Source organism: Dipodomys merriami, unplaced genomic scaffold (genome assembly GCF_024711535.1).
Source record: "Dipodomys merriami isolate MVZ:Mamm:240054 unplaced genomic scaffold, mDipMer1.0.p SCAF_11, whole genome shotgun sequence".
NCBI classification, from domain to species: Eukaryota; Metazoa; Chordata; class Mammalia; order Rodentia; family Heteromyidae; genus Dipodomys; species Dipodomys merriami.
This window is the reverse complement of record NW_027202382.1, coordinates 44,670,805-44,697,759: the sequence shown is the minus strand read 5'-3', so window position 1 is coordinate 44,697,759 and position 26,955 is coordinate 44,670,805. Positions and strand designations below refer to the sequence as shown.

The following is a 26,955-nucleotide window of genomic DNA, read 5'->3' as shown; positions in this document are numbered from 1 at the left end:
GGATCAGGGCAGGTGCTGCTGCTGCTGCTGCTGTTCTGTTGCTCCTCTGAGGAAACAATGCCCAGAGAGGTTGAGGTTTCAAGTCGCCCAACTGGCTGGCCACTGGCGGCCTGTGATCCTAGCTACTCAGGAGGCTGAGAGCTGAGGATCCTGGCAGTCAAATCAAAGAGCCTCTTCTCTCCCACTAACCAGCAAAATGCTGGAAATGAATGGAGTACTAGCTTGGAGTAAGAAAATGTGCAAGGTCTTGAGTTCAAGTCTGGTATGAGCACACACACACACACAGACACATACACACAGTGTCACACACACACACACACACACACACACACACACAGTGTCACACACCTTGTCTACCGTGAGTCTGGATTTGAACCTGGCTATCGCTCTCAGTACTCAACTCAGTACTCTCAGTACTCAGCATCAGGCAATTCTGGGGAGCTAGAGAAGGCCTTAGCAGCCTCAGGCCTACCTAACTGCTTCCAGGGCAGATGAGGAAATGGAGGAAGCTGCAGACTGGGCAGTGGCTTCCCAGACTTCTTCAGGAGCTGGGGGGAGGTGGTGGGGGTGGGGTGGGGGGATTCTCCCTCTGGGAGGGGTGGAGGCAGAGGAGGGGCAATGCCCCCGCAGGGCTGGGCATCCTCCCCGGAGCTGGGCTCTGGCTGGGCCGTGGAGAAGGGGCTCCTTTCAGAAGGCTGCTGATGGCTAAGCAGGAGTCCCTGCCCCCCTCCAGCCCACCCCAACCCTGCACAGCTGTTTAGCCCAATTAGCCAACAAGTGGCTGTTCTGTGCTTCCCGCTGATGTGTTTGGAGTGGCTTTCTGAGTGGGAGAAGTGGGCAGGAGAGGCGGGCGGACAAAGAGGAGCCCGTGCATTAGGTCTGCTCCGCACAAGGCTAACATCGCTCTCTCAAGCAAGTTGGGCTTGGTTGGCTCCAGAAGGATAAAGACACAAGAGGCGAGCGAGCGAGGGAGCGAGGGAGCGAGGGAGCGAGGGAGCGAGGGAGCGAGGGAGCGAGGGAGCGGGCAACAGACGCTCCGCCTCCCGCCTCCCGCCTCCCGCCTCCCAGCCCGGCCACGCACCCAGCATAATGGCCAGACACCGGAGCAAGCTGCCCGACAGATGGGGTCCACCTTGCTCCGGAAGGGAGGCCCTGGCCATGTGCGCACGCACGCACACACGCGCCCCCCCCCACGGGGTTCAGGTGAAATAGGAGGGCTGAATGAGTCACCCATTGTACCCCAGAGAGGGTAATGTGTGCTGCTCTTCCTAATGGCCGCCCAGTCAGCAGAGAACGAAACCACTTCTGAGGGCGCAGACTGTCCAAGGACAAAAGTCACCCCGAGATGGCACAGGGAGCGGGAGAAGGGAGCCCCCCCATCCCCGGCTTCCACAAAAGGCCCACCTCCCAGTGCAGGGCTCCTGCCCGGGGTGAGAAACAAGATGTGGCAGGAGAGGGGAGTTCGGAGGGGGGCGGCGGGGGAGGGCCCGGGCAGCGGCATTGCTTTTGCTTCCAGCGAGTGCAGTCTGGCTTCTCGGCTCCTGCTTCTGTGTGGGCCTTGTTTTCAGCTTCCTTAAAAGCAAGGGATGTGATTTAAAATGCTGCCTATCTAAGCCGGGCGCCGGTGCCTCACATCCGCCATCCCAGCTACTCAGGAGGCTGAGATCTGAGAATCGCAGTTCAAGCCAGCCCGGGCAGGAAAGTCCATGAGACTCTTATCTCCAATGAACCACCAGAAAATCAGAAGTGGCGCTGTGGCTCAAGTGGTAGAGCACTAGCCTTGAGCTGAAGAGCTGAGGGACAGCGCCCAGGCCCAGAGTTCAGGCCCCACCACCGACCAAAAAAAATAAAATGTTGCCCATCGTCCATCTGCCCTCCATCTCTCCAACCACCCAATTCTCCACCCACCCACACTCCCTCCACCTACCCACCCATCCTTCTACCTTCCCTCATGTATCCACCCATCCCTCCCTCCCTCCACCCATTCACCCATCTCCCTATCCCTCTCCTTTGTCCACGTATCCATTTACCCATTGCTCGGCCTACCTATCCATCATCTCTACTTCCATTCAAATAATACTCATAGACTCAATTCTTCTCTTTTGTGCTGGTACTGGGGCTTGAACTCAGCACCTTGCACTCTCGCTCAAGGCTGGTGCTCTATCTCCATTCCAACCTTTTTGCTGGTTAACTGGAGAGAAGAATCTCCTGCCCAGGCTGGCCTCAAACCTTGATCCTCAGACCTCAGCCTCCTGAGGGTGGCAGGTGAGAGCCACCAGTACATTTTGCAGTTTTTTTGCTGGCTCACTGGAGATGGAGTCTCATGGACTTCTCTGCCACTGAAGGTACGGTTCAGGTGGTAGAGCACCAGACACAAATGTAAGAGCAAGAGGTATTGGACTCAGGTCCTTGTGCTGTGGGTACCTACACGCACATGCATGTGCGTACATGTGCATGTGTGCGCGCACACACCTCCTCTTCTAACTTTCCAAAACTGAATGTGGCCACACATGATTAAAGCGCAGACCAGGAGCTGCTCTGGGCAAGGGACACGCGCTCTGTTTCTCGGACACTGCTGCCGCCACCACCAGTGACCCACGCTGCTCCACTGACCCCGCGTGGGGGGAGGGGCCCTGTCAAGCCACCTGCTCTTCCCAGCCCAGGCTGGGGTGGGGTCATGGCCAATAGGGACACATGGCCCTTCTGCCCTTGTTAGCCTTCTCCTATGTAAAAGCTGCCCGTGGGGAGCGAGCGGCCCGGGCACCGGGCAGCTCCACGCCACTGGGCCCCGCTGTGGGCCGGGGACGTGGAAGCTGAGGCCAACCGTCAGCAGGGATGGCTTCTGTTCTTTTCTTTTCTTTACCAGTCCCTGAGGCTTGAACTCTGGGCCTGGGCGCTGTCCCTCAGCTCTTCCACTCAAGGCTAGTGCTCTACCACTTGAGCCACAATGCCACTTCTGGTTTTTCAGTGTATGTGGTGCTGAGGAATCGAACCCAGGCTTCATGCATGCAAGGCAAGCACTCTACTACTAAGCCACCTTCCCAGCCCAAGCAGGGATGATTTCTAATGTGGGTGGCGTTCAAGGCAGGGCAGCACGGTGGGTAGGCTAGAGATATTGTGGTGTGTGTGTGTGTGTGTGTGTGTGTGTGTGTACACGGAGACTTGAACTCGGGGCTTCTCACTTCAGTTTGTCTTTTCCTATCACAGCTGGCTCTCTACCGCTTGAGCCACACCCCCACTTCCAATTTTTTTTTGGCTAGTTAATTGGAGCTAAGAATCCCCAGCTGCTTCAAACCACGATCCTCACATCTCAGCCTTCCCTGAGCAACTAGGCTTACAGGCATGAACCATCGGCACCAGGCAAGTTTGTCTCTCTGAAATGTCAAGCCTACCCCCAAACCATTGTCCTTGCTCTGTGAGGTGAGGGCCTGCTCAGCCTCCATTTCCCCCCTGAGTGACGGCCCTGGCAGGTTTGCACAGAGACCTTGCAGCAGGCCTCAGGCCCATGCGGAGGTGTCGGGCTGGCAGGTGGCTGGCACCCTGGCTCACTGGTCTACCTGGGGGCTGTTTTCCCCAGCACCATCGATCCAGCTAAACCAGGGGATGCATTACATCTCGGTGGGGTCAGGGGTCCACCAGGCCAGCTGGTAAATCGCCCGGGGGCCGCGTTTGAAAGCAGTGCCCTGTGTTTTGGTTGCTTGAGGCTGGGGAGAAGCTGTTGAAGTTTGATATGACTCTGGGGGCCGGGGGGGCGGGGGGCAAAGGGCTCCGGCCCAGGGAGGGACAAATAGATCGATGGGAAACCGCTCTGACCTATGACCCCCGAGGGCTTCAAACCACGTTCTTCACATGCCCTAGTAAATCTGGGGCTGGGTCTTCCTCCCCTGGGACAGTGAAGACGGGGCAGCCGGTGCCAGGGAAGAGAGACGGGGAGCCAGTGGCAGCCGCAGCGGGCGGGGTTTGCTCTTCCTCCCCTTCGTATGCCACCCGGCATGCATTTCCATTTGTTCTGTGCTCTGCGGGCCTACTCTGTATTTAAAAGGGATACTGGGGTTTGAACTTGCTTGCTAGGTAGGTGATCTCAGACTTGAGCTGAGCCTCGAGCCCCCCTTTTTTTTTTCTGGTTGTGGGGCCTGAACTCTGGGCCTGGGCGCTGCCCCTCAGCTCTTCAGCTCAAGGCTAGTGCTCTACCACTTGTGTTTTCTGCTTATGTGGTGCTGAGGAATAGAACCCAGAGACTCAGGCATGTGAGGCGAGCACTCTCCCACTGAGCCACCTTCCCAGCCCCTCTAGCCTTTTATGCTTTTGTCATTCATTGTTATTATTTTTTGATAGCTCCTGTGCTGTCGCAGGGCACAGCCCTGCACTTTCTTGCCTAGGCCTCCTGCATGGCTGGGATTACAGGCGCACGCCACACTACCTGATGTGTTGCTGAAATCTGGCTAACATTTTGCCAGGTTTAGCCTCGAACTTCCATCTTCCTGATCTCTGCTTCCCAAATAGCTTGGATTATTATTTTTGTTGTTGACAGCTACCTAAGCCTGGCCTGTAATTCCCAATCCTTCTGCATCAGCCTCTTGAGTGCTAAGATTACAGGTGTGCACTACTTCACCCAGCAATTTCCACTCCTGCCCTGCCTGAGGCAGTGCTTTGTCCAGCTTGTCAAAGTGTCAATCTCCTATGGGACAAATCCAGCGGGGACCTAGAGAGCTGCCCCAGAGGCCTCAGCAGGGGCCAGAAGCCTTAAGGAGCCCCAGGAAGTCAGCTCAGGGTGGAGGAGGAGAGAAGGATATGATCCACTCAGTGGCTTTGCTGTACTGGGCGCCGGTGGCTCAGACCTGTAATCGTAGCCACTCAGGAGACTGAGAACTAAGGATGGCGGTTCAAAGGCATCCCGGCCAAGGAAAAGCATGAGAGGTTCTTATTTCCAATTTACCAGCAAGAAGCTGCAAGTGGAGCTGTGGCTCAAGTGGTAGAACATCAGTCTTGAGTAAAAAAGCTAAGGGATAGTGTCCAGGCCCTGAGTTCAAACCCAGGACCAACACATGCACACACAGACACACACAGACACACAGACAGACACAGACACAGACACACAGACACACAGACACAGACACAGACGCACACAGAGACACACACACACACAGACACACACACACACACACACACACACAGACACACACACACACAGACACACACACACACACACACACACACACACACAGACACACACACACACAGACACACACACACACACACACACACAGAGGGAAGGGCAATAATAGGACTTGAGCTTCCCTCCCATCATGGCTCCCAGGCCTCTACCTCTTCAGTTTCTATCTGAGAACCTGGAGTCTGCTAGAGGGCTCCGCGTGTTCTCTGCCCCTGACGTGCTGTGTGGATGGGAGACTGTGACCCCTGCTCCGTGCTGGCTTTCCCAGCCTGCACCGCTCTGAGCCCGAGAGCTGTGGCTTGAGGAGCCCTACGCCCCTGTGCCCCACGTCCCCATCTACTTTGTGTATCTTGTTTCCTAGGCCAGGGCAAGGTGGGAGGGGAGCCCCCCCATCCTGGAAGCCCCTCCCCAATCCTGGGAGCCTCTGCTGACTGACCCGCTTGCCCCGGCACCATCCCTGGGGTGATTCACAACCAGAAGCTGGCGGACCCCAGTGTCAGCCCAGTTTCACCTCGGTGGGCTGAACAAGAGCTGTTCCCTTCTGTCTGGGCCTCTGTTTCCCTACTCGTGCAACGGCTGGAGTTTTCCCAAATGGACCAGGAACAGCCTGTACTCCTAAAGATGCTGTGAACTCTCCCTCCTCACCCATGTCTCCTCTCTGTGTCCTGAACACTCTGGTGTTTATCTTATTTTGTTTTTGCCTGGTACTGGGGCTTGTCCTGACTCTCACAGCTGGGCCACTTTGGAAAGATGGCTTAACCTCTCTGGGCCTGTGCTGTTGCCCCTGTGAACCAGGGTCAGCGTCCTCTGCCCCAGGATGAAGGGAGTTCTGCGCATGCCCACCACCTGGCCATTCCCCACCTGCTCCTCTGCTTCTCTCTCGGCCCTGCCTGGTGCTGGCTGAGGGTGCAGATCTTCCTTGAAATGCCCCTTTATTTGACCAGGAGCCTTCCTTCATAAACCATCCCGCTCCAGAGACTTCCGGGGGCCCCCGGCCCCCACCCCGGCCCAGGCAGCTCAGCCTCACCTGCCTGCTTTCTCCCACAGGCAGGAGCTATACAAAGGGCTGGGCGCCACCGACTCTGCGATCGAGTGACCAGATTGTAGGGCTGTGACCAGGAAGGGCTGTGAGAGCTGTGTAGCCCTCTTGTCTCCCTCTGGGGTGGGGCCTGGACCGAGTGCTCCCCCAGGGCACCCCTTTGTCCCAGTCCCTCTGTGTCTGCAGCCCCAGAAGTCAGGGCTGTGGCCGCCGCCCCCTGGGCCTGCCCCGGCCGCCCGCTTCCCAGCGATCTGGCTCGGGCCACAGATAAAGCCTCCTTTCAGAGCGGGGCACCGGCCGCGGGGGGCTGGGGAAGAGACGGGGGTCTGCCGAGCCACTAGACAAAGCCACCTTGTTGGGAGGGCTCAGGGCGAGCAGGGAGCCCCTTCTTGGGGAGGACCTTCCCCTCGGGGCTCCCCGGGGTGCACGGGGGCCATGAGCCTCACCAACTGGGGACACGGGGGCAGGAGGGCGGGGCTGAGGAGCCTGGGATCACGAGGAGAGAGGTGGGGGGCGCTGACCTTGTCCACCGCCCCACTTGGCTTTTCTGTCCCGAGGCTCCTACGGTTTCCTGATGGTCTCAGCGCCAACCAAGTTCCCACGTCCGCTCCCTCCCGGCCCTCGTGTGTGTGTGTGTGTGTGTGTGTGTGTGTGTGTGTGTGTGTGTGTGTGTGTGTGTGTGTGTGTGTGTGTGTCTGTGTGTGTGTGTGTGTGTCTGTGTGTGTGTGTGTGTCTGTGTCTGTGTGTGTGTGTGTGTGTGTGTGCGTGCCGGTACTGGGGCTTGAAACTCAGGGTCTTACACTCTTTCATAGCTTTTCCCCCAAGCTAGTACTCCACCACTAGAGCCACACCTGCACGTCCAGCATTTTGCTGCTTAATTGGGCCTTGGACTCTTGCCTGGTACTGTTTGGTCCATGTCCACCCAGAGAAGGGGAGCCTGAACCCCTACTTCTCTCTCCTCACACACCCCCCACCCCCGCCCCGTGGAGAGCATGGCTGACATCTGTCTTCACGTTGGGCCTGGTGGGTGACGAGGCCCCGGGGGAGGAGCCTCAGGCCCGGGAGTGGGTGACAAGGACATAAATAAATGATCACACACAGCTGGCGTGGGGGGTGGGGTGGGGGGAGCCTCGAGTTGTTCAACCTGACGGGACGGGGTCAGGGGGCCCAGATGGAGGGCCCCCGGGTGTCAGGGCCATTTCCTGAGGTCTGAGCTGAATGACCGGCAGGGTCTCTGTGGGTCCCTGTGCAGTGGGGTGCTGGGGGACACTGAGGTCAGAATGGGTCCCGATCCATGCCTCTCCCGTCTGCAGGGCTGGAGTGAGAGGCAGGAGGGCGTTCCTGAGCGTCTGCCCCGTGTGAAGCTGTCTGTAGCATTCTCTTTGCTCACGACAGGCTCTGGTTGGACCCATTTCATAGATGAGGAGAACTGAGTCTCCACCAGGTGAAGCCAGGGCTGAGTCCCTGCTGGTGGTGTGGTCCCGGTGGCCACAGGCTGCCTGGGGCTCTGCAGGGAGCTCTCGAAGGCCTGGGAGGTGGTTGCTTTCCCCCAGGAAGGCTGGTGAAGGTGGCTTACGGCTGAGCGCAGCCGGGGTGAACCCTGCGAGCAAGGTGCCTCCTGGTTATACTTGCAGGTGCTTGGCCTGCCCAGCGGCCAGCACCGCCGTGAAGCCCGCTTGCCGATGCCTCTGGCCCTCCATCTCTCCAGGTCTGCGTCTCTGAAATGTCTGCAAACATCAGAGTTGCCCGGGCAGCAGGTTTCTGGGCCTCACCCTCAGGCACCGACCCATCAAGCAAGACGTACCCCATCTCTGGTTCGGACCAAGATCAGCCCTGAGGCCTTTGTTTCACCCTTTCCAATGCATTCGGTGCCAAACCTCTGTCCCCACTGGGCCCTCCTAGAGATTGGGGCTCCCATGGAGCAGCATGAAGGAAAGTTCCAGAGGGGCTTCTGAACAGGCAGAAGCTGCAAATGCCAGTACCATGTCTTGAACTCAGGGCCTGATCGCTGTTCTTTAGCTTTTTCACTCCAAGCTGGCACTCTACCATTTGAGTCACAACTCTACTTTTAGCTTTTTGTTTTGTTTTGTCGGTCGTGGGGCTTGAACTCCGGGCCTGGGCGCTGTCCCTCAGCTCTTCAGCTCGAGGCTAGTGCTCAACCACTTGAGCCACAGTGCCACTTCTGGTTTTCTGGTGGTTTGTTGGAGATAAGAGTCACACGGAGTGGGCTGGGAAGGTGGCTCAGTGGTAAAGCACTTGCCTTGCATGCATGAGGCCCTGGGTTCGATTCCTCAGCACCACATAAGCAGAAAAAAAAAAGCTGGAGGTGGCGCTGTGGTTCAAGTGGTAGAGCACTAGCCTTGAGCTGAAGAGCTGAGGGACAGCGCCCAGGCCCAGGGTTCAGGCCCCACGACTGGCAAAAACAAAGAGTCACACGGAGTTTCCTGTGAACCAAGATCCTCAGATCTCAGCCTCCTGAGGAGCTAGGATGACAGGCGTGAGCCACCGGCACCTGGCTAGCTTTTCCTTTTGCTTATGGATATTTTCTGCCTGGACTGACTTTGAACCCCAATCCCCAGCTCTCTTTGAGTAGCCAGCATTACAGGTGTGAGCCACCAGTGCCTGGCATCTAGTTTTTCTCCAGCCAGCTAATACACCCCTCCCCGACATCTCCGGGCCTAACAGGGTGGACACGCCATGGGTTTGCCCTGCTGGCTTTGAGGTGCCCTGGCTGGGGGAGCTAGTGAGTGAAGTGTCAGTCTTGCTGAGTACATGACCCTGGGCAAAGCACTGGCCTCAGTTTCTCCACCTGTGTTTGATGGAACCACCCCGGAGGCTTTGGTGGCAGGAGAGCCCGGACAGACCCCAGCCCACAGCAAGGTTGCTGTGGCTTTAAAAGTGCCCGGAGCACCCTGGGGGCATGGGAGGACAGTGGTTAGCCCCTGAGCCAGCCCGCTGGCGCGTGGGCCACCTGCGGAGCCCGCCACAGCTGGGGAGATTAGTCTCTTCCACTAGACAACACCCATTACCATGTTCCAATACCCATCACTTCCGCCAGGCAAGCCGCAGATGAGATATCGATTGTGTGACCCGGGCAAGCCCTTTCCCCAGCCGGAGAGGCCTGCGGACGGCTCCATCGTCAGGGCCGTGCGCCTCCTGCCCCGAGACCACACGGAAGGTCGAGGTCAAGGTGGAGCCCACAGAGGGTGGCACCAGGGCCGGGCTGGGGTTGGGCCTCCCCGGATTTGAGGCCGGCTGAGGCCTGGGCTTTGCATGCCCTGTCATGGGCTGGAGGACGGGAGGAAGGGAAGGGCGTTTGCAGGGGGAGTGGCCGCGGGCACGCGTGGCGCGGGCAATGTGCCAGCGGCCTTTGGGCCTGTGTGTGTCACGGAGCGGCACTGGAGCCCAAGATGGGGATGCACTCGGGTAGCCAGCGGGGAGGGGGAGGGCGTGGGGGGGGAGGGGAGCTACACAGGGCGGCACTGGCCTCTTGGGTTCTGCCCCAGGGTTGCTGGCGGCTCCTGACTCCAGCTGTGTCGCCCTCTGCGTCTGGAGCACCAACCCAGGGTAAGAGAGCTCCCCCGCCGGCCGCAGACCCTGGGGGTCAGGGAGTTGGTGGGGACAGAGACCGCGCCTACCTCCGCTTGGCCCCTCACCCCAGCGGTGGCCGGGAGTGAGCCCCTGGGGTGCGTGCAGGGTCTCAGTAGAAGAGCAGACAGGCACAGCTTCCTTCCTTCGTTCACTCGCTCATTTGTGGAATCCCACAGTCCATCAGATAAGCAAGAGGCCCCAGTACTAGGCTTTATCCATGGTCTTCTTTCTCCTTTTGGTGGTACTGGAATTTGAACTCAGGACCTCACACTTGCTGGGCAGGTGCTCTACTATAGAGCCATGTCTCCAGCCCTATTTTTGCACTCTCTCTCTCTCTCTCTCTCTCTCTCTCTCTTCCCCTCTCTCTCTTTCCCTTTGGTGCCAGTCCTAGGGCTTGAACTCAGAGCCCAGATGCTCTCCCTGAGCTTCTTTTTTGCTCAAGGCTGGCGTTCTACCACTTGAGTCACAGCTCCACTTCTGATTTTTTTGGTGGTTAATTGGAGATAAAGAGTCTCACTGATTTTCTTGCTCAGGTTGGCTTCAAATCTCAGATCTTCTGATCTCAGCCTGCTGAGTAGCTAGGATTACAGGCACGTGACACTAATACCCAGCTTGGTTCTATCTCTCTCTCTCTCAACTATAATACATATGTAGTATATGATATAAGTCCAGGACCTTGTACATTCTCAGCACATGCCCTTCCATTGAACCTTGCGAGCAATACATATTCTAGCCAAACACAAAGTGAAACGGTCTGATTATTCTATTGTAAGATTCTTGTCTTGCCCTTGGGCTGGCATAATTTGAGCAGAAGGGAGATAGAGATGAGTTAAATAGGTATATTATCAACTCTAGTGAAGTCACAGAAAAAGGAGTATAGTTAATAAACAATTCAATACAAAAGGGCTAGTGATACAGTTCAGTGGTAGGGCACTAGCATGTGCAAGGGGCTTGGGTTCCAAACTCAGCCATTGCAAAAGCCATCATCATCATCAGAGCAGCAGCAGCAGCATCCAACAAAATAATAATTTAGAATGTGGAATAATTCTAATTAGAGTAATTCTAATAATTTAGAATGTGGAAAAGGCCTAAATCTATTAAATGGGGAAATAGTAAGTTAGGGAGTATCAGTAGATTAGAATATTATGTAGTTGTTGAAAATGTTTATTTTTATTGGTGTAAAAACTGTTTATAAAACAATGTCGGTCACAGGGCCTGAACTCTGGGCCTCGGTGCTGTCCCTCAGCAATTCAGCTCAAGTTGAGTGCTCTACCATTTGAGCCACAGTGCCACTTCCAGCTTTTTTCTTTTTGCTTATGTGGTGCTGAGGAATTGAACCCAGGGCCTCCTGCATGCAAGGCAAGCGCTCTACTACTGAGCCACCTTCCCAGCTCCAATGTTAAGCTTTTTAAACCAGGATACAAAGTATCTACAAGTATATATCCATAGACTATAAAATATAAAATATTGGTGCTGGATGTGTGGTAATGTATCTATTTAGCAAGTAAAGGTCCTGGGTTCAATCCCAGTGAAAGAGTAAATTAGGTAGGACCTAAGCCTCTGGGATAGCATGTTGGCCTAGCAGGCTGAGACATTGTTTCATAAGAACATCTTGTCTCTCCTTCTCCCTAAACTTTTCCAGTTTCCATCATCTTCCTGTGACCTTGGCCTTGGGAAGAAGGCTCACAGAGGGACCCGTTAGGAATTACCAGCTAATCAGAAATGTTGTTGGACCAGAACAATAAAGCGTTATCTTCCAAAACACTGGAGTATAATAAGGGTGACCAACAGGCATAGCCCAGTGCCTCAGACCACTGTGACAGAGCCAGACAGACCCAGAGAGCCGCCTGGGGAAGAGAGGACAGACAGGAAAGAGGATGGAGACTGCAGTGCGTGCGCTGCGAGCGGTGGAGCTGCCACACTGGCGGGCACTGCCTGCTGCAGGACCAGCAGGATGCCAGCAAGTATAGAAAATCCTGTTTCCAGCGCCAAAACCCACCAAACAATGCATACTAGAACCTAACTCTCCAAGCATAAGCATAGAAAAAAAAAAAAAAGTATTAAAAGCCAGGCGCTGGTGGCTCACGCCTGTCATCCTAGCTACTCAGGAGGCTGAGATCTGAGGACCACAGTTTAAAGCCTGCCAGCCTGGGCAGGGAAGTCCGTGAGACTTATCTCCAGCGAACCACCAGAAAACCGGAAGTGGGGCTGTGGCTCAAGTGGTAGAGCGCTAGCCTTGAGCTGAAGAGCTGAGGGACAGCGCCCAGGCCCAGAGTTCAGGCCCCATGACTGACCAAGAAAAAAAAAAGCATTAAAAAAGAAATATGAGAAATGCAAGCAGTGTTTAGAATGGGGTAGTTGAATGATGGCTAAATTGTTTCTGTAGGGCAGGCTTGACTGTCTGCCTGCCTGCCTTCCTTGCTTCCTTCCTTTCTTTTTTAAGGTATAAATAAACACAGGATCTGGGAATCAGCCAGGCCTGGCTCTGTTTGGCTGAGTGGCCTTGGACAATTCTGTTCTCTGCACTACAGGACAGGTCCAAGTGCCTGCCTCCCAGTGTTGTTTGGAAGGTTCAGTGAAGGCTGAGTAAGCTGTGCCAGTGGCTCACGTCTGTGATCCTACCTACTCAGGAGGCTGATGGCCAGAGGACTGAGGTTCAAGATCAGCTGGAGAAGAAAAGTCACTGAGACTCCATCTCCAAAGTAAGCAGCACAAAGCTGGACTGGAGGCACAGCTCATGTAGTGGAGTATCCAGTACTGAAGAGAAAAAAAGTGTCACTAAGATAAAAAGCATGTATAGCAGAGGGCGGGCACAGAGCTACGGAGTCACTCATTATTGACCCGGGGCTTTCGTAAGTGGAGAAAAAGTGTTCTTGTTGGTTGTTGTTGTTGTTAGGCCTCTGCACCCTAGATACATGCTCTGCCATTCAAGTCACACCCCAGGGCTTTGGTCTCCATTTTGTTTTTGCTAACTCTGCCTGGGCAGATGGCAGGCAGCACCCACCGGGCCTAACTGGAGAGAAATGTGTTCTAAAGGCAAAACTTTCTGACAAAGGCAGTGGGCAGCGCTGCGATCGGTGTCAAGTTCAGACCCTGGCAAGGAACGATGCAGAAGCTCCGTCACCAAGCTGACTCCCTGAGACAAGACATGCTACTTTCACCGGGCGCCGCTGGTGGCTCACACCTGCAGTCCTAGCCACGCAGGAGGCTGAGATCTGAGGCTCTCAGCTCAAGGCCAGCGCAGGAAGGAAAGACCATGAGTGTCTTATCTACAATAAACTACTCAGAAAAACTACTTAGCACCAGAAATGGCACTGTGGCTCAAGCAGTAGAGCCATAGACTTGAGCACAAAAATGCTCAGAGACGGTGCTCAGGCCCTGAGTTTGAGCCCCAAGACTGGCAAAAAAAAGAAAAGAAAAAAAAAAAAGAAATGCTACTTTCATAATGTATCCAGACAGGAAAGGGGACTCCACATCCAGCCCTCCCCATCATCCCCCGCCTCCCTCTCTCCTTTCTCCATCATCCCAGGATACCTAAATTGACTTGTCTTCCCTTCAGGCTAGGTACTGAAGCCCAGTTCCCTGGTGAGGTTTTTATTGGTCCAGTTCAAGTCAGTTATCCAGCTGTCACCCAATCAGCTTTGACCAAGAGGGTGGGGCCACAGTAAAGTAGCTGCCATAAGCCCTGATTTATGGACTAGCTAGATAGGAAACCAGGTAGGTCACACCCTAAATCCTGCCTCATGTTCTTTTCTCAGCCCAGGTCCCTCTTACTGGAGCTGCTTCTTCCTATCTTTTTTCGTTAGTTTTTTTTTTTTTTTTTTGGTCAGTTGTGGGGCTTGAACTCAGGGCCCGGGTGCTGTCTCTGAGCTTTGTCTGATCAAAGCTAGTGTTCTACCACTTTGAGCCACAGCACCACTCCACCATTCTTTTTGCCAGTCCTGGGGCTTCAACTCAGGGTCTGGGCACTGTCCCTGAACGTTTGCTCAAAGTTAGCGCTCTACCAATTGAGCCATAGCACCACTTCCAGCTTTTTCTAGGTGGTGCTGAGGAATCAAACCCAGGGCTTCATGCATGCAAGGCAAATACATTACCACTGAGTCACCTTCCCAGCTCCTTCATAATTTTTTTAATGCTGGTATTGGGTTTGAACTCAGGACCTGGGTACTCTACCTCTTGAACCACTGCTCCACTTCCAGCCTTTTTGGTGGTTAATTATAGATGAGTCTCATGCATGGACTTTCCTACCTGGGCTGGCTTCGAGCCTTGATCCTCAGATTGCAGCCTCCTGAGTAGCAGGGATTACAGGTGTGAGCCAGACTCCCTTGCTAATTTAGGCTGCTGTTGAAGCCACTCAGGTGTGACTCAGTGTGATGTGATCAGCATGGCTGCCATATCCAGAGGGTCCCGGGTGGACTCGGGGAGGGCAGGAGAGTTGACTCTAAAGGAAATGGTCATGGGTCCCACAGGTTCCCAAGCCTGGTACCAAACCTCTCTGGCTTTCCCGGCACATGCCTGCTTCAGGGCCATTAGGGGTGACAGAATTCCAGGAGTGTCAGGATTCGCTGTGCAGAGGGTGGCCTTCACAGCTCCTAGGAAACCACAGAGGTCAGGCTAACAAGCGCGTGATCACACACTCACATACCTCGGCAGAAATAAAGAAACAAAAGACTAATGTATCTTCTTTTAATTGTCTTTTTTTTCAACAGCTCCCCAAGGCAGCTGCCCCCACCCTGGGGGGGGGATGACCTCTGCAAGCTGCGGGAACAAATGCCAGGCGGGAAGAACAAGTCACAATTAGGAATTATCACAACAATCAGCGCCCGTGCGGGGAGAGGTGAGGGGAGAGGAGGCTCCAGGTCTTCATTGTGGGCCGGTCTATTTGGTGGTGACCTTGCTCTGGAGGCGATGGTACTCCTTCAGCCTGTAAACCACCGGGAAAACAAAGGAAAATGTAAATGTACAATAACAACACACTCACTCTTCAATTAATTCAGGCCAGGCCTGTGTGGTGGGTGAGGAGGGCAGCTGTTGGTTATGATGTGTGCGAAGTTGTCTTTTTTCTTCTAACCCTTTTCCCATCCCGGCCCTCCTCCTGCCCTCCAATCAGGGCGATGTAATTAATTTATCGGGGGGGGGGGGGGACATTGTCATTGTTGGAGACAAAGCATGTAGCCGGCGGTGGGAGATGAGCAGAGGCCATTATGAGCGTTGTGCGTTCTGGCCGTTTAAAAGGGTTTAATAGAGTCCTACAATACAAATGGAGGGTGCGGGAGGCCGGGAGGTGGAGGTGGCTGTGGAGAGGGAAGAGGCCCGAGGGGTCACACAGGGATGGCTGCCTCCGGACCCAAGGCAAGTTGCTGGGGAGAGAGGAGAGGAGAGAAAGGAGCGAGGGGAGAGAGAGCCCGCCACCCTCTTCCTGACCCGCACCCTTAGGAGAAGCCTGTTGGTTGGTGATGGAGGACCCAGAACTGGACAGACTCATCTCCACCAACGTCTCAGGGTCCTGTGTTCCATTCCCATAGGCTCTTCTGGAACCTTCTCACCCCCACAGGTGGCTCTCCGAGCTCCGGAAGGGGTCTGAGAGGCTACCGCAGAGGCGGGGTTTGAGCTCAGCCCCCCTCCCCTGTGGCCCTGGGGGCGCGCCAGGCTGGCGGCCTGCGGCCCTGGGGGGCCCCCGGGTCTCACCTGAGGGAGTTGATGTTGATGAAGCCGGTGGCGTCCATGGGCTCGTAGTCGCCCTGTACGTTCATGCTGCGGGGGAGAGCAGAGCTGGGAGCCGTGTCTTGGCCCTTCTCTCCCTCTCGGGGGCCACAGGCAAGGAGCTGGGGGCCCCGCGGCGTCCTGCAGCCTCTTCCTTGTGCTGTCACCCAGTGGGGTCATGGCGGGGCCAGCACTGACCCCACCGAGTCCCCACTCCGAGCCCCAGCCTGCCACCCACACAGACTCACACGGGAGTTGCCCTGGAAGGCAGGCTGCGGGCCCGCGGCCTGTGCGTGCTGGCGCGGCCTGAGCCCTGGGCTGCGGACAGCGCGCTCGTCCCCATGGAGTCCTTCTCCTTGTTCATGTGAGCCAGGCAGCGATCTGCAGTCCCCGTCCCGCCGCCGCCGCCACTGCAGCTGCTGCTGCGCCTGGTGGCCTCTGCCCTCCCACCCCACAGCCCCGCCAAACACAACAGCCACTGGAACCCAGGGCAGGCGCGCTGTGGCTGTTCCCTGAGTCACCATCCACCCCACACAGAAAGCCGGGTCAGCAGGGCGCTGGTGGCTCACGCCTGTCATCCTAGCTACTCAGGAGGCTGAGATCTGAGGATTGTGGTTGAAGCCTGCCCAGGCAGAAGTCCTTGAGACCCTTATCTCCAATTAAGCACCAGAAAACTGGAAGTGGCGCTGTGGCTCAAGTGGTAGAGCGCTAGCCTTGAGCTGAAGAGCTGAGGGACAGCGCGCAGGCCCAGAGTTCAGGCCCCACAATGAACATTATAAAGAAAAAAAAAAAAAAAAGCCGTGTCAGCGGCAGCACCCACGATCACGACACCATCCATCCACTCACCACTCGCCTGGGCAGCTGCGAAGCAGGCCAGACACGCTGGGCAGGGGAAACAAGGAGACAGGCCCACCCTGCGTGCCGCCCCCAGCACAGCGCCCGGGCGTCAGATGCTCCCATCTGCCCTTGAGGACCCTGGAAGCCAAGACGGCCCCGTCCTGTCCCACTCGGAGTCTGCCCTTGCTCTCCTGTGTGCACAATGACAAGCAGGTGGCCTGCTTCCCACAGAAGCCTTCTCCAAGCCAGGCATGGTGGCTCACACCTGGGATCCCAGCTGCTCAGGAGGCTGAGGTGATGGATCAAGGTTTGAAGCCAGCCCAGCAGAAGAGTCTGTGACTCTTATTTCCAATTAGCCAGCAAAAACCAGAAATGAAGCTGTGGCTCAGGTGGTAAAGTGCTAGTTTTGAGTGAAAAAACTAAGGGAGACAATGACCAGGCTCTGAGTTCAAGTCCCAGCACTGGCACAAGAAAGAAGCCGGGTGCTGGTATCTCATGACTGTCACCGTCACCCTAGCTACTCAGGAGGCTGAGATCTGAGGATCACGGTTCAAAGCTATCCTGGGCAGGAAGGTGTGAAACTCTTATCTCCAATAAACCACTAGAAAACTGGAAGTGGCGCTGTGGCTCAAGTGGTAGAGCACTTGCCTTGAGCTGAAGAGCTGAGGGACAGCGCCCAGGCCCAGAGTTCAAGCCCCACGACTGACAAAAAGAGAGAGAAAGAAGAAAGGAAGGGAGGGAGAAAGGGAGGGAAAGAAGGAAGGGAGGGAGGAAGGAAGGGAGTAGGGAGGGAGGGAAGGGCAGGAGACGGGGCTCCTGGGGCGCTCTGTGCTCTCTGGGGACTGTGGCGTCGTCTGCCCTGCCTGCCCTCCCCTCCTCAGACTTGGAGCTGGCGCAGGAATCTCACCAAGCCACTGGCAGGCCAGGCCCTCTCCTTGACCAGTTCCCTGCCCGCCTCCATCTTGCTCCGCTCCAGATGCGGGAATGACCGGAGCTGACCGCCACCAGCGTGCTCCCCCAGAGAGAGTAAATGGGGCTTGTGGGTGCACAGGATTAGTCTGATACCCCAAACTGCAGGCTTTGGGGAAACCCAGAGAGAAAGCAGGAGGCCAGGCCTCCCCCTCGCCAGCCCTGTGTGTCTGTTTGTCCTTTGCCTCTTTCACAATTCAAAACAAACTTCCCTCCAGATGCTGCGCTCCTGCCCGTCATCCTGGCCACTCAGGAGGTTGAGCTCTGAGGGTCACAGGCCAAAGCCAGCCTGGGCAGAAACGTCTGTGAAACTCCAACGAACCAGCAAAAAAGCCCAAAGTGGAGCTGTGGCTCAAGAGGAAGAGCGCCAGCCTTCCTCACCGGGTACAGCACTCACCCGGGGCTCAAGTTCAAGCCTCAGCACTGGTGTGTGTGTGTACGCACATACACACGCACACACACGCGCACGCAACCAAACCAAACCAAACCAAACCAAAACGCACTGCCCCATTCCAAGAGGGATCCCATCAGCAACAGACTTGTTCCAGCAGGAGAGACCCAAGAGGTGTTTCTTTTTTAAAATCGTGGTTTGGGGTGGGGTGCATGTGTGTGTGTATGTGTGTGTGGGGGGGAGATGGAAAAGGAGTTTACAATGATTTTTTTCCCCCACCTCCCCTGACGGTCTCCCGAAAACCTCTGTGCTTTTATTTTTGTTCATTGGAGTGGCTCTGACCTGCTCTATAATTACGTTACTTTCTACCTACTGCGCCGCGGCATTTCAGCCCTACTACCTCTCACGGCTGCCTCGCTGGTCCCCGCGAGGCTGTCAGTCAAAGGCTTTCAAGTCAGCGATGTAGAAATCAAAAAGAAAAGGGAAATGGTTGGGGACACAGTGAGAATAAATGCTTCTGCTTTTTTTTCCCTCTCTCTTTTTTTTTCTCCCCTTTCCCTTTTTACTTTATTCATTTAATCTCCCCAAGTGAGACCTTGAGACTTAATGAAGGGTTGGACAGATTATTAGAGGCTGTTGATTTTGAGGGGGAGGAAAGAAAGTGCGAGAGAGAGAAAGAGAGAAGATAATTTGACATTTACCCCGACTGATCTAAACTGATTCGGTTATATTTATGGCTTATAAAGTGTTTAGAAAGATTGAAGTCGGGGAGGTGGGGGGGGGGAGGACGACCAGAAACTCAACATGGCAAAGAGAAGGGAAAGGGGGGGAATAATATTGACTGCCAAACAAAACTCGTCCTTCAATTGCCAAGGGCTCCCGGGAGGGCAGAGCCGGCCCCAGGCTGAGCTGGCTGGGACTGGAGTCTGTGTTAGCAGGGGCTGCCCGCCCCCCAAGCCCCCAGGAAAGGCCTGGCTTCTTGGGGGGGGGGGTGTGTGTGTGTTTGTGTGGCGGTCTCCTCAAGGCCCCTCCACAGGGAAGTTCTGGAAAGCTTGTCCCTGACTCCTGGCTTCAGCCCAGGGCCTCCTGTGACCCTCCAACATCTCCAGACTTCATTTCTCCCCAACCCTGGCCCTACACGCCCAGGGCTCATACAGCTATTCCAGGCCGGTCCAAAGAAAATCCCTGTTCAAGCTAGCTACGCCCAAATGCACAGTGTTCCCCACATTGTCTTAAGGCTGGGGTGCAAGCTCCGGGGCCCAGGGCTCGCAGGGGGGTCCAGGAGGCCCTGGGGCTCCGCCCCAGCATTGTGACCGTGGGAGAGGGTTGGGACTCCCCCCTCAGTGCCCAGTTGTTCACCCCTCCACAAAAAGACCCCAGAGTGGCCTGGCAAGCTCTTCTGAGTGCTGCACAGAAGCTGTCTGCTTCTTCTGTCCAGCCCCTGGGTCCCTCACATGGATGCCATGTCCACCCTCCATGGCAGCACTCCTGCAGACACGTTCTGGGCACCTGCCAAGAGCGCCTTCCCCTAAGATCTGGCCTCGGCACATCACTCTGGCCCGCAGCATCTCCTGGCCCTTGGTCTGACAGTGTCTGGGCTCTTCCAGACCCTTCCAGCACCCCCTGCCCCCCCCACTTGTTCCACCCCTGCTGTGGTTTAAATGGCAAGGGAGTCACGCCAAGTGCTCCCCAAATTCCCAAGTACTGTATGCAGTCAGGGTGCCCTGTCCCTCCTCACAGCCCACTGCTACCTTTTCTAATTTTTTTTTTTTTAATTGGTGCCAGTCCTGGACTTGAACCCAGGGACTGGGCGCTGTCCCTTAGCTTTTTTGCTCAAGGCTGATGCTCTACCACTTGAGCCATAGGTTTTATTATTATTTTGTTGCTGGTTGTGGAGCTTGACCTCAAGGCCTGGGTGTTGTTCCTGAGCTCTTTTGCTCAAGGCTAGCACTCTACCACTTTGAGCCACAGCTCCACTTCTGGCTTTCTGGTGGTTCATTGGAGATGAACCACCAGAAAGTCTGATGATCTTTCCTGCCTGGGCTGGCTTTGAACCTCAATCCTCAGCTCTCAGCCTCCTGAGTAGCTAGGAAAACCAGCACCTGGGTTCCCTTATGTCCATCTTCCCCCAGCAGGATTCATGAGGAACACGCATTTCCATCAGAGGGGACTGTGGATACGTGGCCGTGCGCCCTGCTGGGGCCAGGCCGAGGTGGGACCCTACCTCACCAGCTCCTCATTGTAGAGAGACAGCGGGGACTCTCGGCCCAGGATGTACACCTGGCCCTTGAAGACAGACACCTGCACCTTCCCCTCCACGCGTTCCTGGGACTTGGCAATGCAGTGGCGCACGAATTCACACTCGGGGCTGTGCCAGAAACCTGCGGGAAAGAAGCAAGAGGTCACGGGGGAGGATCTGCTGTCTGCCAGAGCACAGGAGGCTGGGGGCATGGGAGGGGCACCCCGGGGGCTCAGCTCGTCACAGCCTAGAGCTGTGGCTTGGGGTGTCCCTGCACAGTGGGGGAACATGGAGGGTGTGGGTAGGATGGCTTCTCACTGTCCAGAGGAAGTGTGGCCAACTGGCTCCTGTCAACAGTCAAGGACAGCCACACTGGTCACAGGACCCTGGGCCTAGGCTGGGGGGATGGGAGTGGGGGGGGGCAGGCTCTGACCTTCATCTGAGAAGGCAGATGGCAGCAGGACTTAGGCAAATGTTATTGGAGTCAAGGTAGTTGCTGGGTGGCGATTTCTGGTCATGCGTGGCTTTCGCCTCTCTGTGCCTCTGTTTCTCCCCCCGTCTGCTGAGTTGGCATGACCAAAGAGCACCGAGTGCGGAGCCCCTACCACCCAGCTAGCATGAATTGGCATCCTGGCAGGCCCTGGACAATCACTGACCTGGAATCTGCACACTAATATTTCAAATGGCCATAAGGTATCGCTACATGCATGAGCCCAGCTTTTTGTTCCTCCTCCTCCTCAACAGCCCAAGAAACCTCAGACTCTGTCCTGGGGGTGGGGGGAGTGATCTCTCCCTTTTTTCCCTTTCTTCCTGCTAGCCCTTAAGGGCTGGGGTGTCGGGGGAGCCGGCCAGGGACACCAGGTCTCCTCCCCAGCACAGGCAGGTGGCCAAGGCCAGGCTGGGGGAGGGCGGTGCAGGCATAGGGTTTCTCTGAAACAGATCTGAGAAGGTGAGCCCACCTGGGCAGCTGCGGGCCAGATGGTGCCTGATCCCTGGTGCTGATAAAGGGCTGTGGCCATTGTTTGAGGCCCAGGCCAGAGTGAGTCTGTGTGTGTGTGTGTGTGTGTGTGTGTGTGCAGGCGCATGTACGCTTGCGCATGCAGACCTGCTGAAGTTGCCCGTGGGAAAAGGGCAGGCCAGGCCCAGGCATCTCTGGGGTGGGTCCTGTGGCTCTCAGAGGTGGGAGAGCCAATCAGGGAGAGAGGAGGTTGTGTCCTCACCCGTCCTGACCTGTGACAGAACCCCGTGACTCAGTTTCCCCCCTTCCGTGATGAAGTCCCTGCACTCACAGAATGCACACAAAGCTCTGAGCCTTTGTTTCCAGTGGGGACAGCATGGCCTCACTGCTCACTGGGACAGGCCCAGAGAGGAAAAAAAAACCTGTGTCAAGCTACACAGCAAGACCACTGATGAAGACCAGCCAGGGGCCTTTCCCACACAGCCCGCACCCTGGTGGGGGCACTTATGTTTCCCAGTGTCCCCTGCCTGCCCCCCGGTGTCCCCCCCCCCCCCCCCCGGTGTCCCGGGCTTGGCTAGCTATCTCCTTGGGGTAATTACCCCATTTAAGTTCTCTGGCTGGAAGACAGCAGACAGCGCAGGAGGTAGGGGAGGTCGCTGAGGTCATGGTGGAGCCCTGGCCTGATTTTATCTCCCCATCTCCTGCCTCACCCCACAGAGGTCCTGGGCTCAGGTTTCCAGCCCAGGAGGGGGGACCTGAGCCTGGCCCAAGGTGGGGGGGGCACCCAGAATCCTGCTGCATGGGGGGCAGGGCATGGGCCACGCTGCGAGGATCCCTCCCCCCGCCATGCAGCTAGGCCCAGGGAAGCTCCCAGCCAGTCAACCTGTACAGATTGTATGTGATGCCTGCTGAAGACACTAAAAGGGAGAGAAGGGGAGCTGTGTCCCCCTAAATAAGACCCCCCTGCCCCAGGATCCTGCCATGCTGAGCCTGCACACTGCTCAGGAGGATGGAGTCCAATGGAACAAACCCCTTGGTCAGGCTAAGAGTCTAGGAATGGGAGAGAAGAGTGGAGAGAAAGCCAACTAGACACACAGGAGGCAGGGAGGGAGGCAGCTGGGAGCGAGGCTGGGCCAGCTAGAGGCCAGGAGCTGTGGCTGAATGGCGGGTTCTCTCCCAGGGCCGCTAGGCAGGCTAGAGAAGGGACTCCAGTAGGTTGTTGACCTGAGGCTTTTTAATTTAGTTTCTCCAAAAGGAGAAATAAAGCTCAGGAAGGAAATAAACTTGACCACGACCATAAACCCAGCCAGAGCCCAGGCCCTGTCTCCTGCCTTCACACGAGGAACCCCAGCAGGGCCTCAGTCCGGTGACTAATATTCATGCACCGAACTCTCACGATGTGTGCTGTGGGTAGAATGCAGCCTTTACTCTTCCGAGTCCTGGCCTTGAACTCAGGGCCTCATGCTCTCATTTGGCTTTTTGGCTCAAGGCTGGCACCCTACCACTTGAGCCACAGCTCCATGCCCTACTTTTTGCTGTTTTAGTGGAGATAAGACCCTTGGGGACTTTTCTGCCCAGGCTGGCTTTGACCATTACCCTCTAGCTATTGGCCTCCTGAGTAGCTGGGATTACAGGTGTGAGCCCTGGGTGGCAATCTCACTCTTCACAGGAAAAGCCCAAGGCCCTGTGAGGGCCAGACCCCGTGGTCTGCAGCATGCACGTCTCGGGCCGAGGTCCCCTCGAGTGGCCTGTGGGGAGCTGGAGCTGGCCTTGATGTCCGGGGCGGGGGGCCGGCACAAACGGAGCACTAGCAACAACTGCGGGGTCAGACCAGCTCCCCCCCCCCAAGTTCTGTTTCCTTCTAAATCTCTTAATCACCATGTCTCATTTTGGGATTTTGAGGGCTTGGCACCGACTGGCGGAGCAGCGATTCAACCCAGGCTGCGGAGAGGTGCCATGCCTGCCCCGCCGGGGCGGGGCGCCCAGGGATCCCCTGTCCAGAGGCCAAGGCTCTGCACCACTCCTGGCTAACGGCCCTGCCAGGATCTGCTGGAGTGACCAAGAACTTGGCCACTGAAACTGGCTTCTCCTGGGCTCAAAGCCATGGCAGCTTATCAGCCCTGAGACATAGGATGATTATCTTTGCCTGCCTGGGCCTCAGTTTCCCTGCCTCTCTGTGCAGCTACGATTACGTAATACCCATTAGGTGCCCAGTCTTGGGTTGGACTGGCGCAAGAGAACAAAGGAAGTCACAACCATTGCCCCCATCAGATGAAGCCCCCTGCCCTCCTCCCACTGTCCGCCTCCCTCTGCCCGCCCACCCCGCCATCTCCTGAGCGCCCTGCTAGGTCTTCCACTTTGTAACCAGAATCTACCTCTCAGCAGTGAGGCGGTGCCTCCAGAGCCCGCGGAGACAATGGTATTTAAGCACCTGTCTGTACCTGGCAGGAGAGCAGGGCTCTCCCTCCTTCAGTTTCAAAGCTGTGGGAACAACGGCAGCCAATAGGTGGGGAGGAGAGGGAGGGGAGTGGGGAGTCTCCACCCCCAGCACCAGGGGTCAAGGTCAGCTCCAGGCAGTAGCCTGACCTGTGAATGTGCATGACCTGCGACATGTGAATGACAGAAAGGGGGTCAGGAAACACCTGCAAGTGGCCAGCCAATGGTCACCCATTGCCGCCTCTCTAGAAACAGCTCTGTCGCTGCTGCAGGCAAGCGGCCACGGATCACACACATACACGTGGCTGCGCCCCACTGCAAGTATTTGTGCACACTGAAAATGTGAATTTCATAGAATTTTTCATGTGTCATGAGGGGTCCCCCCCCGCAACTATTTAAAAATGGAAAAATAGCCAGGCGTCAGTGGCTCACGCCTGTCATCCTAGCTACTCAGGAGGCTGAGATCTGAGGATCACGGTTCAAAGCCAGCCCGGGCAGGAAAGTCCATGAGACTCTTATCTCCAGTAAACCATCAGAAAACTGGAAGTGGCACTGTGGCTCAAGTGGTAGAGCGCTTGTTTTGAGCTGAAGAGCTGAGGGACAGCGCTCAGGCCCAGAGTTCAAGACCTGTGACTGACAAAAAAGAAAAAGCCAGGCAGCAGGTTGGGTTGGCCGGGCTCCTGAGCCCCAGCTTGGTGACAGTGCGCAGGTCTGAAAGTCAGTCTGCCTGCCTGCAAGAGGGGGGGCACCCGCGTTGGGGTCTAATGTCACCCACAGTTGTTCTATTCATTGTCACCCCCAGCTGCTTTATGGTCACGATCCGGCTTCCAGATGGGCAGGGTGGCTCACACTTGCGTCATCCTAGCTACTCAGGAGGCCAAGATCTGAGGGTGGAAGTTTGAAGCCAGTGGGGGAAGAAACTGTGAGACTATCTGCAATGAACCAGCAGAAAGCCCGAAGTGGAGCTGTGACTCAAATGGCAGGGTGCCAGCCTGGAGTGAAAAAAGCCAAGGGAAAGCGTGAGGTCCTGAGTTCAAGCCTCGGAACTGACACCCCAAAAAGAAAAATCTGACTCTGCCCATTTGGAGCTGAAAGCTACTGGAGAGGTGTCTGCTGGACAGCTGGGGACAGCCTGATGGGGGACCAGATCCAGCCAGGTCCCCTCTGGCCGTGTCCCCTGAACAAGGTCCGCATTCCCTCCAAAGCGTCTCCGTGGTTGATGGCAAGCCCTACCCACATGCCCAGCGCCCAGTACGCGCCGGAGACCCGTGCAGAAGGGAGGATGGTGGCCTGGCTCGGGTAGGCACACCACAGGGGCATGTGTGTGGGATCAGCATCTCCTGACGCCCCACCAACGACACCTGTGCCCCAACCTCCCTCGCCAGGATCCTCTCCTCGGCTCCTCCCAACCTCCATTCCTCTGCCCCGCCCCCGGCAGTGGGAGGAGCCTGTGGCTGGGGGTGGGGGGAGGCCTGGCTGGAGGGGGGGTGTGGTACCCACCCATGTAGACCAGCTCGGCAAACTTCAGGCCCAGGCTCTGCTTGATTTTGCGCACTTCCCGGTCCATGGTGAAGGCCTCGATGTCTAAGTGAGCGTGGTACAGGATGGTCCCCGCGGGTGTCTCGTAGATGCCTAGCCATTTTCCCAGGCAAGAGGAAAGGGAGAGGGAGAGAGAGAGAGAAAAAAAGGAGAAACATATGAAACCCAAACTGTCAGCAAATGACAAAAAAAAAAATAATAATGACTCTCCTGACAGGAGACAAGCCGGTCGGACCCATTCACTCCCAGCTTGCTGTAAAACGCATCTGTCATTATGTTCATGCTGAGGCCGCGACAGTCCACTCTGCGGCTTGTGGAGAAAATGTCTAGATGCCCCCCTTTGAAGAGGCCCTGAGACGCGGGAAAATGACAGGGTTTCGGAGGAGCGCCCCCCCCTCCCAAGGCATGCCCACCGGCCTGCGGCTGAAAACCTGTAATTAAACCCACGGCGTGGAACCCAGGGCCCCATAGATCCCTTCCTGCCTTCCGCCAGGGAGCCAGGGGAGGGGGATGGCTATGCACACGCACGCGTGCATGCACACGTGCACACACACACACACACACACACACACACACACACACACACACACACACACACACACACACACAGAGCCTGCGGCCAGGGGCTCCCCCGAGATTGCCAGGGAGGGGCACAGAGCTTGAGTCCTGACCCCATTGTACAGATGGACTAGCTAAGCCCATGAGAAGATGGGAGCCTATGAGCACCCGGCCAGCACTACTGACTGTCCTGAGGGTCAACTCAACTCAAAGGCCAGGAGGAATAAGGAGGGCCTTGCTGTAGTCCCATCCTGTCACCTACTCTTAGTTCTTCTGTTTATATAACCACTTCTTGTCTCTGGACTGACGTGGAGAGGCCTGGCAGTAGCACACACATTTGAGGACATGGAAGAGTAAGAGGCAGGACTGTTGGTGCTGTCCAGGCCCCTCCAGGCCACTCTCCCCAAAGGGGAGGGTTATGGCTGCCACCCACACGAAATTGTACCTCAAAAGCCTCCTTTCTCTCCCCCATGTTATAGCATTTGATGCTATAGAGACAATTTTTCAGTTTTAAATACTATTTCTACACCAGTTGCTTAAAAAATATAGCAAAAGGGCTGGGAAGGTGGCTCAGTGGTAGAGCGCTTGCCTTGCATGCATGAGGCTCTGGGTTTGATTCCTCAGCACCACATAAGCAAAAAGAACAAGGCCGGAAGTGGTGCTGTGGTTCAAGTGGTAGAGCGCTAGCCTTGAGCTGAAGAGCTGAGGGACAGCACTCAGGCCCAGAGTTCAGGCCCCACAACCGGACCCAAAAAAAACAAGACAAAACAAAACCAAAAAAAGATGTTAAAAAAAAAAATATATATATAGCAAAAGCCGGGCACCGGTGGCTCAAGCCTGTAATCCTAGATACTCAGGAGGCTGAGATCTGAGGATCATGGTTCAAAGCCAGGCTGGGCAGGAAAGGCCCTATGAGATTCTTATTTCCAAGTAACCACTCAAAAAAACTGGAAGTGGGGCTACAGTTCAAAGCAGTAGAGTGCTAGCCTTGAGCAAAAGAGCTGAGGGACAGCGCCCAGGCCCTGAGTTCAGGCCCTACAACTGAAAAACAACAACAAACAGGAATATCTGACTGCTGGTGGCTCCCACCTGTCATCTTACCACTCAGGAAGCTGAGGCCTAAGGACTGAGGTTCAAAGCCAGCCCTAGCCGGAAAGTGTGTGACACTTATCTCCAAATAACCAGCAAAAAGCTAGAAGTGGAGCTGTGGCTCAAGCAGCAGAGGGTCAGCTTTGAGGGAAAAAGCCATGCAAGTGTTTGAGGCGCTTAGTTCAAGCTCCAGTAGTGGTGCACACGCACACGCGCACACACACACACACACACACACACACACACACACACACGCACACGCACACAGACACACCACAGAGCTAGGGTCTGTACACCCAGCTTCACAGCAGCCCAAAGCAAATACAGCCTGGCTGTATGCTGTGAGAGAGCCAGACAAACATGGTGACAGTCCCTTTCATGCAGCACAATATTAACCTTCAGTCATGGAGGGGGTGGGGGAGGAGATACTGTG

At 55.9% G+C, this 26,955-nt stretch overlaps 1 protein-coding gene across 1 annotated transcript in view; it reads right to left on the bottom strand.

Annotated features, from left to right (window-relative positions):
- Positions 1-14,475: 14,475 nt before the first annotated feature.
- The window catches only part of Ass1 (argininosuccinate synthase 1), a 49,264-nt gene continuing 36,784 nt past the window's right edge, over positions 14,476-26,955 (bottom strand). Inside the window, exons 13-16 of the mRNA XM_070014849.1 lie at positions 24,837-24,968; positions 19,928-20,084; positions 15,492-15,557; positions 14,476-14,727 (exon numbers count right to left, since the gene is read on the bottom strand). Of these exons, the coding sequence (XP_069870950.1) occupies positions 14,682-14,727; positions 15,492-15,557; positions 19,928-20,084; positions 24,837-24,968 (401 nt within the window). The 3' untranslated portion in view covers positions 14,476-14,681. The remainder of the gene's footprint in view (positions 14,728-15,491; positions 15,558-19,927; positions 20,085-24,836; positions 24,969-26,955) is intronic.